Source organism: Rhinopithecus bieti, unplaced genomic scaffold (assembly GCF_001698545.2).
Source record: "Rhinopithecus bieti isolate Rb0 unplaced genomic scaffold, ASM169854v2 scaffold_42603, whole genome shotgun sequence".
NCBI lineage: Eukaryota > Metazoa > Chordata > Mammalia > Primates > Cercopithecidae > Rhinopithecus > Rhinopithecus bieti.
Genome location: NW_016817272.1, coordinates 199,173 through 212,324, shown reverse-complemented (window position 1 = coordinate 212,324; position 13,152 = coordinate 199,173). Strand labels below are relative to the sequence as shown.

The following is a 13,152-nucleotide window of genomic DNA, read 5'->3' as shown; positions in this document are numbered from 1 at the left end:
TTGCAATTTGTATGCCTGCAGTAAAGAAAAAATGAGAAAAATGTTATTAGTGAGTTCAACTCTAAGTTGAATATTTGCTAGAACAGGGAAACTTCTTCCCCAGAAAGTGAAATACTGTACAAGGTAAGGTTACACTCACCATGGAAAGTTAATGGTTATGTCAATTGCAACCCCAGTATACAATTGACCAATAATCCAAATATTTATGACTGTCAACCATGTACACAGAAGAAAGATTAAGAAATGTCTCATGCTTTAGGGATTTAGGCCTAAGTCACCCCCCCTTTTTACTTAGGGCCAATCAGATGAGTGAGAACCAGTACCAAGTACCAACTTTTCAGTTAGCATGGCAAACACCTAATAACTGGGTATTATTGCCAAACCAGGCTACTTCTTGGAGCATACCAATCAAGCATCAAAGAGACATCTGCATTGCTGTTTGTCACCACCAGTGTTTTGCTCTGTCACCCAGACTGGAGTGCAGTGTCACGATTATAGCTCACTGCAGCCTTGACCTCCCACCTCAGCCACCTGAATAGCTGGAACTACCAGTGTGTGCCACCCTGCCCAGATAATTTTTGTATATTTTCTAGAGACAGGGTTTCACCATGTTGCCAGGCTAGTCTTGAACTCCTGGGCCCGAGAGATCCATCTGCCTAGGCCTCCCAGAGTGCTGAAATTACAGGTGTGAGTCACCACACTTGGCTTTGTCTCTTTTCCTTTAGCTGATCAATCGGATGGTGGATAAGTTTTGTGGATTGTCTCAGCAAAATGACTCCATAATCTGTACCTTCCTCTCCATCCAGGTTTTCAGCATTAGTGGAGACCCTTACAATCTCTCTTTATTCATTTTGATGACCACTTTTATTGTGGGCCCTGTGATCCTCTTTGACCCTGGACCTCATGCCATGGACAGTGCTGGCCAGATCCCTGGGGCCCTTTTACCCACCATGGCCGTATATTCTATCTGCAGGGCTGCACCAACCTGGCAAGAGGCTTTCCCACAGTGTGATCCCCTTTCCTAAGCAAAATAAATGAATTTTTCTCACATATGACAAGTCAATGATCCATGACTAATGTGCTTTTTTTCACTTATTTTTTTGCAATTGTCGGTCATGAATCTCTTCTGCTTCTACCTTTATCTTACAGAGATGAAAATGATAAGAGAATGAGAAATCAATTAGGTAGGAAGAAAATAAGCACAGCTAAAGTAAAGCAATTACACTGGAGCTAATAACCTCCCCAGCAACAATTAGACAGTTATGTCAAGTGAATTTCAAAACAACTCCTGTTGTTTTGACCCAGAAAAACAACATATTGCCTTTGCTGTCAGTCACTATGGTTTCAACTCCTGGGAGCCTGATTTAGTGGATGATGGAAGAGCTACATCTTTATTCATACACAGCTCTCATGAGAGTTTGCCACCAACAATACAACTACCTCTCTCTCTCTCTCTTTCCCTCTCTCCCTTTCTTCCCCCCTCCTCTTTCTTTTCTCCCTTTTTTCTTTCCTCTCACATATATTTATGGAGGAGCTATCATAGTCAAAAACTGATCTAGGCATTAGATAGCCAGAAATTTCTATATTAGCAGCATGTGTACACGTGTGTTTGTGTTTGTGTGTGTGTGTGTGTATGTGCGTGAGAGACAGAGAGAGAGAGAGAGAATGAGAGAGGGAGAGAAAGAGTAGAGAGAGTGACATGACACATCTGTTGTTTGCTGCAATTTATTGCATTATTCATTCAATCTAATATTCACCAACTGTTTCATGCGTGCTGGATGTGAAGTTCAGAAATGAAGAGGCCACAGTTCCTGCACTCATGAGATACAGTCACACTACCATGAAGTCTAGATGATGACATGGACAAAGTGAGGTTGGAGGTTAAGGAGTGAGGACCTGAGGTGCCTCTTGGTCTGGGGTTGGCAAGGGAAGCTCTACCGTGGAGTTGGTATTGGAGATGAGACAAGAAGGATGTGAACTAGTTGGCAGAAACAAGGCAAGGTGAGCTTGGCAGAGTGTTTAGGCATGGGAGTGATACACATGGGTCAGAGGGGTGTTTGTTCCATAGCTGGAGTTGGGAGTACAGGTGAGGTATCAGCAGCTCACCGTGAAGCAGGCAGGGAATCTTTGAAAAAGACAAGTGGATCTTGTCCTAGCAGATACTGAATGCATACGAAGGTGGGCAATAAGTAAACCAATGAGGGATTTGTGGCAGAAAAGCTGCTAAGTTGGTTATTTGTGCTTTTTCTTTTTTTCTTAATTATGTTAATCACTACTATTAATAATTGAAAACAAAATAAAACCATACTCAATATAGAGGCAAATGACAAATTAGGAGAAATATTTGCAACATCTGCAAAAAGAAAAAGGTTATTGTATATATAATATTTCTAAAGATAGAGAATAGAGAAAATGAAAACATTTAAACAAGAAAAGTAGCATTACTATCAATGACAAAATCCGCAGTTACTTTTGCACCAACCTAATAAGTATTTAAAAAAATGACAATCAGCATATAAAATATACTTAATCTTATTTGTAATGAAAGAAATGCAAAATAAAACAACTAAAGTATTATTTTTCTATCAATTTGGTAAATGTAGCATATGTAGCATGCGTGAAGGACAATGAGGCATGGTGAACAACATGAGTAAACACTTTTCTTGAGCTGTTTTCTTTGTCTATTTAAGCTTGAAACAAAGAATTTAACCTTGCTCACAGCATGGAGCCCAGGGGCCAGAATATAGGCAATAAAGAAAGAATAAGAGTTGAACCTTATCTCTGAGATGAAATTGTAGCACCTATGCCAGGTACTCTTTGGAAACAAGTTCCTCACGAAATTTCCCCCAGGGCCTAGTCTTGTTTGAGAAGACAGTTGTTGCTGAAGGAGGCGAGGATGTTGGTCCCCCAGAGAGAAGTTCTTTCTTCACCAGGGGGAGCTACGAAAGAGGGAAGGTGATGAAAGAGAAGCCTCTTGTCAGGTAGGAAATGCTTCAGAGAAGCTCAAGGATGGCTGGAGGTCATGGCTGAGTTTTCATGACTGTCACGGCTGGAAGCAAGGAGCTAGGATCAGGACTTACAGAGGCCTTAGTTTGGTGAGAGCTGAGGGAAACCAGTTTTTGAAATCATTTCCTTCAATCAGCAAACACATTGTATTTTGCCTTTTCAAGGACACGAAAAAAAACACACCGGCTATCCTGTAGGCAAGTTCAAGGAGAAGTCCTGGTGGAAAAAGCAGCCCAAATAACGCGGAAATCATAGATGCAGGACAACCTGAGCTGCATGGTCCACGTGCTGCAGCATCCGCTCTGCTGAGCAGGGACTTTGACTGGAGCTCATTTCTTGAACTGATGGGAAATCAATCAGCAGTGAAGCCAGGACATGCACTGCCACTGAAATCGATGCCTCAGTTGCTCAGGGTGACACAAGCCGCTTCCTTCCAAATGCTCTCTGACCGCTCTGGCTCACTTGCCTATTACTTACCTTGGGTGGTTGTCTAAATAATCTTATCTCCTTCAAACTTCCTCTCAAGCTCAGCTTGATGGAGTGGAGGGCAATAAGTCAAAATAAAGTGTAGGTGTTAAGTGGTCCATTCAGCAGAGGTGACTGGACAACACACCATCTCGGAAAGGCTGCTGGGTTGGCTCTTGAGGTCACTCTGTGCTTGCCCATCTCAATCTCTGATGCGGGGGTAGGGGCAAGGCAATCACTTCTTTTAGTCTTAATTCTACTCTTATGAAAAATTCAGGGGTTTGACCATATGATGGATAACATTTCTCCCAGCTATAGTATTTTATGAGACTAAAGATGAATAGTGAGCAAGAAAAGGTGACTCCCACCATATCAGAAAACACTGGAAAAGCCACCAGCTTAGTAATTAAAGAAATGCATATTAAAACAATGAAATACTTTTTAAACTCTTAGGTTGGCAAAGATTTAGTAAGGAAATAGTGCTACCTTCCATTGGATCACGGGAGCAAAAAACAAGAGCCCTTGTATGGTGTTCCCCAGAATATACCTTTTCTACGAGTGATTTAGCTAACAGGCCAAGAAACAATACAACTTTTCTCAAGGGCAGCTTGTGACTATGCATCAAAAGTTTTAAAATGTGCATCATCTTTGATCTATACCTTTGATCTAGTAACTCCACGAGAATGAGTTATGAGGAAATAACCAGAGACTCATGTACAGTTTTAAGTACAAAGATTTTTATCACAGCTGTCTTTACACTATCAAAAACAAAGGCTGATCTTCCTTTGCTTATAATGTGTTATATGACACACTATGGCTGGCTGAGAGGTACTCAAAAGGCGCAGGATCGTCGTGGCCCAAGAATACAGACAATGTGCCAGGTCTCTCCCTGTAGTCTCCCACCCCATCCACACATGCAGAGCCCATTTCAGAGGGTGATCCTGCCACATGGCCAAGTGAGACCCTACCTTGACCAGGTTGTTATGCTAATCTCTGTTAAAAGACCATCTACAGCTCACCACTGGCTGCAGGATAAAGGACACTCTATGACTTTTTTGCCAAGGTCATTCACAACTGAGCCTCCCCCAGCCACTGGAAGGAGCTCACTGCCAACTTCTGTCCCATTGGCACTGTCTACCTGTCCACTCTGCCCCTACACTCACTCCAATTTCTGGTCATCAGAGTCTGCTTCCTCCCCACTTCTCCCTTATCCTATCTGGATCATTTCCTCCTTCAATGGTGGCTTTCAAAATATATTCCCTGGCATTATGCGACTCCACTGCATACACAATTTAGCATATTAGTGCATACTGAGTTTTGTGTTCAGTTTGTTTCAAGTATATCTGTCTTTTCATTTACAAAATCCCTACAAGTTGTAATTTGCCTTATATTTGGAAGGTTGCAAGATATAAAAGAAATAATATGGTATGAAATCAGAAAAACCTGGATATCAATCCTATTTGATGTTGAGTAAGTTACTTAACCACTCTGAGCTTGAGTTTCATTATTCATTAAATTGGGACAATGGTAATTGTTTCACAGTGTTGTACTGTGGCTAATGTGATAATTGTTAGCTGTTTGGCGCAATGCCTGCCCTATATACCCAGTAATTGTTAATTCCCTTCTCCTTACTCTACTTTGAAGAAATTGGGCTTACCCTATAGTAGCTACACATAAAATCTTGTGGCCTGGCCAGCTCCCCCTAGGGCACTAGAAAAAATGGGCCTGTAGGGGAGGAGAGCAGCAGCTGGCAAAGCAGGAAAGCCCCCCGCCCAACCACCCCCTGTGTGGTCCTGGCCTGACAGCTTCTTACCTGATGATTGTCAGAGGGATGAAGTACACCAGGAAGGCCACAATGGTCATGTACGGGGTCCAGTAGGAGTCGTCAGGCCACAGGGCCCAGCATTGCACTTCACCGTTGGAGAGTGTCCTCTTCCCAAATATGATCAGGGTGGGAATGGAGAACAGGAAAGACAGGCTCCAGGCAATCACAGTGAGGACCCTGGCTTGCTTTTCTGCCCAAAGAGAAGAGAGGGATGTCTGCGTATGTAGCAACCATTCTGGGGAGCACAATGGAGTCTGCTATAGAAAAGGATCACTGTGGGGCAGCCACCCTGGACCTCACAGAACCTCCCAGAGCCTCAGTTTCCTCATATGTAAACAGGGAGACAGTACCTCCATACAGAGTCAATGTGAAGATTACAAAGGGAAGCTTGAACAGAAGCTAGCACATTGCCTGGCCTAAGGTTGGTGCTTCTTCTTTCCTGATTTCCCCGTCTGACTTGAGATGTTGACGCATCCATTCCTGCAGTATTAGGGAACTCAGTTTGTACCATGTACATTTGGTAAGTCGCAGTGCAAATGCTGAGTTGTGTCTACCCATATGCAGTCACTCTTTTATTACGAGGCAGGGCTACAGCCTTAGGTCCGCGTGGCATCCTTTCACTGTACCCAGCACTGCAAAGCACTGGGACAGTTTTTGAGAGTTATTTGCCAAATGGGAAGGAACCTTCTTCTTTTTTTTTTGGTAGGAACATGGGTGGACTTATAAGGCAGAGAAAGAACACTGAACTTTGTTCTGGATAGTAGGGTGCATTCAAAACCAGCCCAGAAACCTGGTAGCTATATCTGCACACTGGATTTCAGTTGCAATATTCTGACCTTGGCTAAACCATGCAGTCTCAGCCTCATCTTTTCTTTAAATTGGTATAAAAGATACCTGCTCTGGCCACCTCAGCAGGCTACGATGGGGCTGGAGAGAGACAATTAATGTATAAGCAAGCACCTTTAAGACACACCTGTTGTTATGATGTGATGCTTTCTGTCAAGCTGTTGTTGAAGCTCTCGTTTTAATCCCTCACCTAGCTGGGCTTTCTGTGCTCACTGGCTCTGGGACCTTCTTCCAGAAACAGGAGGCCACCTTGCTCCCCTACTTTCAACTTGGAAAGCAGGCATGTGTCTTTGGGTGGGGTTGGAATGTAGAGTCAGGTGGTGGTGTCGAACAGTGTGTTGGCTGTGGTCGAGGAGCTATAAGTGAGAAAAATCTAGAGGAAACTAGGGACTCTATTAAAATCCAAACCTGAAATATTTAGGAGAATAATATCTAGGGTTCTGTTCTTGCTGAATTATACGCACTGAAAAGAGATACTAGATTCATGTAGAAAAGAGTTGTCATGGCCCACTGAGCAAGCAGGAGTCTTGGGGTAGAATTATAATAGCAATCTGATTAAGGTCTTTCTTGTTCCTTACATGCAAACGGTAATCCACTGGGGATAGGGGGAGAGGTTTTCCTGCCTGAGTTTGGAAACTCAAGCCCCTTGATGTTAGTGATGACTCATAGGTGATGGACACATTAAGTGGTAAACGCTGGTCAATTTAGTTAATTACATAAAAATTAGTAATTAAAATCCTAGACAACAATAAAAAACCCAAATTCTCAAGAGGATTTCAAGTATTTTCTCCCTAGGTGGGCTTGCTTCAAGTGGGAAGTCCAGCAGAGGTACCAGCCCTTCTGCTTTCTATCCTCATCTGCTATTCCTCGTCCTCCCCCAGGTCGCTATCCACATTGAGGTCTCTCCAGAGCTGGGGTACAGAGAACCAGGGAGGAGGAAGAGGACACAGTTCTCGCTTGACTGCTGCTGTCATCAGAGGGCTTTGTGCTCTCTGTGTCTGGCTGCATCCAAAGCTGATTCTTGGTCCCCTGAGGAACTTTTCTGGGTCCTTTGGCAATTCTCCTGTGGGGTCTTGCTGGTGGCCACTTGCTTGACTTGGGCAGTGACGTTCCACCCTCCCTGGTGACCTCCAGGGAGGCCTCTCTCTCTGGCCGAAATGTCTGGGGCAGGATCTTTTTTAACACAGCCTCAGGCAAACTTCACGATGCAGGTTCTACATCAGCCCCCTGGGCTAGGACCACAGCGCCAACCAGCCTCTCTTCAACGGTCTCAAGTGTGATGTAGTCATCGGTCCCCAATGCTCTCAAATACAGGGAACATGTCAAGCTCTGTGAGTCATCATGCGAAGCCCTCTCACTAGACTTAATTTATGTAGACATCGAGTCACCTGTGATTAGGACAGTATGAAAGGTGAAAGAGAGACTGAGAACAGTGTCGACATCTTCACTGGATGAGGGCCTTGGCCATATGGGCACAGGCATGGGGAAGGCATTGTAGAAGGTAGTCTAGACTGATAGCACGAGCATCAGAGAAACAGAGCAGGCATGTATGTGCAATATTGAAGGAGAAATGGCCTAGAGGTGGTCTAGAAAGGTAGGAAAATGTCTTCACCACCACCACGCCATAAGGTATCTAAAAAGGAAGGTTGAGGAGCACCCTTCTGAGATGTCTTAGGGGAATCAGCCACCTCAGGAGACAGGAGGTAGGGGCAGCCTCCCATTAGGAGGTTGATGGTATAGGGGAGCTGGTCCCTAAAGGAATAGAGAAACACCGGGGGTGGAGAGAAGCAGTGGGAGTTCAGATTAGGAAAGAAGCAGGGTGGGATGAAGTGGGCAGGAGGTAGAACTGGAGGGGGTTCTTCTTGATGGTGGGGCTGTGAAGCCTGATGGGTTTCTATGGTCCTGGGTGACATTAGTAGCTGCCCCCTGTGCTCTTGTTCTTTCAATGGTTAGAATTCTAATGTTGTCTTCTTCTATAGGTCCCAGGACACTTTTAAGGGCAATATGTGACTCCTGGGCCCCACCCAGTTTCCAATGGGTAAACAGTGCATTCACTTTTGAGAGGGATGCACAGGGAAACAGATTAAGACAGTATAGCATCATAATTTAGAATCAACTCTACCAAGGTCTCCAAAGATGTTTCCCCAAAGGCCCAGCAGGGTACAGGCTTGGAGCTGTTTTTCTCATACCGGTGCTGGGCTGCACTGGGAAAGCCCCACTCTCTTAGGCTGTGATGCAGCTGCCACAGCAGGGAGACTGATGGCTTTCCAGGCAGCTGAGCCCATTTGCCATGAAGAGTGACTTCTCAGGGCTGAAGGATCCAGAATCGAACAGATGAAATGCAGGTTTGCATATGAGGTAGACTGTCTCGTGTTTCTCACCCCCGGAAAGTCAGACTCCCTCTTCCATGTGCTCTTGTCCATTTCTGCACGTCTCTGCTGCTTAGCCTTCTTCTTTTCCATGTAACTAATTTACCTTTTTATAAAATCGTGTAAGTTACACATATTGATTACAGAAACACTAGCAAATAAAAATAAGCGAAAAGGAAAAAAATCCATAGTGGCACCCACCAGAAAGGTCAAGTTTAAATTCTGATAATGCATGCATATATAATACACAGATTACACATTTAAAAATGAGATCACAATACAGATGCTACCTTGTAACCTAATATTTTTCCTCTGAAAAGCCTGTTATGACCATCTTTTCCTGTGAAGAAATATGAATCTGTACAAGTGGCATTTTTTTCAGGTAGTAAGATCCTTTCTTCAAATACAATTTTAGAACCCAGTATAGAAAATTATAGAAAGCTCAGGTAGCTTCGGTTGAAACTGAGACAGTCAGCAACTCCCAGATCTGCCCTGGAGCAGGCCAGCAAAATGAGCCCTCTGGGAGTCAGTGTGGAAAGCACAATTGGAAAAGTACTGATAAATAATATTTTTTCTGAAGGTTATACCATACTCCAATTTTATCAGTAGCCTATTATTATCTAAGTTGTTTTCCATTTTTTTGTTATAAATAATTTATATTCATCTATTTTTCCCAGTTCTAGTTATTCCTTAGGATAAACTCTTAGAAACAGAAGATTTATTAACTTTGGACAAATATTGTTACATTTCCCTCAAAAGTGCCTACTGTTTATGGCTGTCACTATAACAACAAAAGTACCCATTTCCTTATACTCTCTTAATACTTAGATAATTCTTCCTTTTAATCTTGTTATGTGGTTGATAAAAGTTTGTATCCAAATGTTCAATCTTGCAATTCTTTAATTAGTGGTCAGAAGAACATTTTTACATATTTTCTTTTCATTTATTTTTTATTTTTTATTTATTTTTTTGACCAAGTCTCACTCTGTTGCCCAGGCTAGAGGGCTAGAGTGCAGTGGCACGTTCTCCACTCACTGCAACCTCTGCCTCCCAGGTTCAAGCAATTCTTGTGCCTCAGCCTCCTGAGTAACTGGGATTACAGGTGCGTGCCACCAAGCCCAGCTAATCTTTGTATTTTTTAGTAGAGACAGGGTTTCACTATGTTGGCCAGGCTGGTCTCAAACTCCTGACCTCAAGTGATCCACCCGCCTCGGCCTCCCAAAATGCTGGGATTACCAGCGTGGGCCACAGCACCTCATCTCATTTATGTTTCTTTGTTTCCTGATAGTCTGTTCATGCCCTTTGCCCATTTACTCAATTAGAATGTTTTCATTTCTTTGCCAGACTTCTTTATAAAAGGATATTTTCTTTGCCTATTATATAAAATAGTTTCCATTTATAATTTTGCTTTTAAGTTTATTTATGAATATTTATTATGTATATAAATAATTTAAATTTTTATGTAGTAAAAAACTATATTTTCCTTGTTGTTTCTGCTTTTGATATGATTCCTGGAAAGGCCTTTCTTCACTGAAATTATGAAGGTGTTACCCAAATATTCTTTTACTCTTTTTATGTTTAAAGTGTTAATTTTTTCAATCCAACTAAAATGTACTTTGTTATTAGCTATGGCGGGTGGTGATCTAATATTTTTAAAAAAGGCCAGACAGCTATTTCAACATATAGTATAATGACTAATTCATTTTTTGCCAACTGATTTGAAATTTTGTATGATTTACATGTGTTATTCTGGTTCCAGTATTATATCGTTTTAATTATCAAAATTTTGTATTATGTTTTAATATAACACTGCATATTTCTCTTCATTATTTTGATATTTTTCTAATTATTCTCATATTCATTTTTGGTGAAGAGCTTTAAAATTGTCAACTTTTCTGGAGTTGCTGGCTAAGAAAAACACTGCTTCAGTAAATAGTAAAAAATAAATACAACATAGCCTCCCCTCGGTTAAGCGGCCATTGCCTTGTGCCTGCACAGCTACATTTGACTCCCTCCTGGCTTCTCCCTGCTCCGTGACTCTCCCAGAGAGCCCAACGACTCTCCGGGAAATCTCTTCTTTCTACGGCTTTCTCTCAGCTGAGCCGCCTGCGAATCCCAAACCCCGCCTCTCAGCTGCCTTTAAATTCTGACAAGCTGCGGCACTAAAATGACTTCCGCGTTGGGTTTCCTGGAACCTCTCGTTCCCCGTTCTCACCAGCTGCCTTCACCCTATAAACTTGTGAGTACCAGTTCATCCTCTACAAGGCCAGGGAGTTCTCCCAGGGGCTGAATTATACATTATACACTTGGCTTCCGTGTTTCATCTGCTCCCTCGTGTGCTGGAAATTCTTAGACGTTTCTGGTATTTGGATGGCTTCTTTCTTTGACTCTCATTTCAGATGCAGGTCTCCCCCTGCTTTTACATTTCTTCAGCGACTTTCCTTGGGACTGGGCAGGGGAAGGGAGCTGGCTAATGTGTTTCTAGGCTTTCATCTTATCCAGAAGCTATCGATAATGAGGAGTTTCCAAGCACCTAATGTTGAGCCTCTCTTAATTTTGTAGTGAGGAAATAAGTTGTTTTACATCTTTAGAAAAAAACTATAATATTAATTGCTGCCTTTCTGATAATTTAGGACACTGTTCGTAATATTACACAGTGTCTCCCAGAACTAGACATATTTCCCATGAGCAGTTAATTTTTTAACCTAGTGAATATGGTGACACACGTAATCCATCATGTTACCCTCTTGGCTATGAGTCTCAAGTCTGTACCTCTAACAAGTTTCCTGGGACTTCCCTCATGCAATTTCCTATACTTATTTTTCCTTCACTTCGATTTCTTCATCTTAAAATACTTTGGCATCGATGTCCTTTTGTCCACCACATTCAATCCTTTCTGAAGTCGGCTAGGCATAAATAAATAGATGGATAAATAAATGTATCATGGGCCAGGCGCAGTGTCTCACGCCTTGTAATCCCAGCACTTTGGAAGGCCAAGTTGGATTGCTTGAGCCCAGGAGTTTGAGACCAACCTGGCCAACATGGTGAAACCCCATCTCTACTAAAAATACAAAAATTAGGGAGGCATGGTGGTGTGCACCTGTAATCCCAGCTACTTGGGAGGCTGAGGCACAAGAGTCACTTGAACCTGGGAGGCAGAAGTTGCAATGAGCTGAGATCACACTACTGCACTCCAGCCTGGGTGACAGAATGAGACTCTGTCTTAAAAAAAAAAAAATAAAAAAAGTGTATCACAAATCCATGAATGTAAACCAAAAATAAAGTTATAAGGTCCCCCAACTATCTGAATGGATTTCCTCTTCAGTCAAGGCTCTTTTAAGATTTAACCTGAGAGGCTGTTCCAGGCCATGATGGGAAGCGGGCAGTGGGACAGGTCTCATTATACCTCTCCAGCATTAACATCAACACAGACTTTAAGTCTGATGAGAAATGTTTTACAACCTAGTCTCCCTGAAGAGGAAAGCTGAAAGTTTCCTCTGCAAATAAGAAGTTTGGTCTCCACAGTTCTTTATCTTAACTCAGACATTCCTTTCTGTTGATCCCAGGTCTTTAGATAAACTCAACTAATTGTCAACTGGAAAAAATTTAAATCTACCTATAATCTGGAAGCTTCGCCCACCACCCCCCCACCCCACCCTACCCAACCCTGACATTTTGGACCAACCCTAAGTATTTCTTAAATGTGTTTGATTGAAGTCTCATGTCTCCCTAAAATGTATAAAACCAAGCTGCACCCTGACCACCTTGGGCACATATTCTCATGACCTCCTGAGGGCTTTGTCCATCGTCACTGATATTTCATTCAGAATAAACCTCTACAAATATTTTACAGAGTTTGATGCTTCATTGACACATCTTGCATACCTATGTCATGAAATGTCTCTCCTGTCTCCCCTGCCTCATCCATTTCCTGCCTCCCCTATCATAATAACTAGGGCTGCACAGTGCCCAGAAAACTTGGTTCAGGTCTCAACCCTTCACAAAACAGACACACTAAATTATCAAGAAGAAATCTAGGAAACAAGCATATTTTCTATTTTTAAAATTAACTTCTAAACCACTTTATTGATGTATAATTGACATATAAAAAGGTATACATATTCAATGCATACCACTTGATGTGTCTGGAGATATGTATACATTCCTGTAACCATCATTACAAGCAATGCTATAAATGTATCCATCACCTCCAAAGGCTTCTTCCTGTCCTGCTTTAGTCTTGTTTTGTTTAGTTTTTCTCCTTTTGTGGCAAGAGCACCTAACATAAAGTTTACCTTGTTAGCAAATTCTTTTTTTAAATTATTATTATACTTTAAGTTCTAGGGTACTTGTGCACAACGTGCAGGTTGGATACATAGGTATACATGTGCCATGTTGGTTTGCTGCACCCATCAACTTGTCATTTACATTAGGTATTTCTGCTAATGCTATCCCTCCCCCAGCCCCCACTCCCCAACAGGCCCCGGTGTCTGATGTTCCCTGCGCTGTGTCCAAGTGTTCTCATTGTTCAATTCCCACCTATGAGTGAGAACATGCAGTGTTTGGTTTTCTCTCTTTGTGATAGTTTGCTGAGAATGATAGTTTCCAGCTTAATCCATGTCCCTGCAAAGGACATGAACT

General features: G+C 42.3%; 1 protein-coding gene and 1 long non-coding RNA gene across 2 annotated transcripts in view; one reads left to right on the top strand and one right to left on the bottom strand.

The window, feature by feature from the left end:
• NPSR1 (neuropeptide S receptor 1) overlaps positions 1-13,152 on the bottom strand; it is a 184,112-nt gene that overhangs the window by 17,426 nt on the left and 153,534 nt on the right. The window contains exon 4 of the mRNA XM_017855953.1: positions 5,285-5,486. Coding sequence (XP_017711442.1) covers positions 5,285-5,486 — 202 coding nt within the window. The remainder of the gene's footprint in view (positions 1-5,284; positions 5,487-13,152) is intronic.
• LOC108517839 (uncharacterized) overlaps positions 10,674-13,152 on the top strand; it is a 137,721-nt gene continuing 135,242 nt past the window's right edge. Inside the window, exon 1 of the long non-coding RNA XR_001882217.1 lies at positions 10,674-10,750. This is a non-coding gene — a long non-coding RNA (uncharacterized LOC108517839). The remainder of the gene's footprint in view (positions 10,751-13,152) is intronic.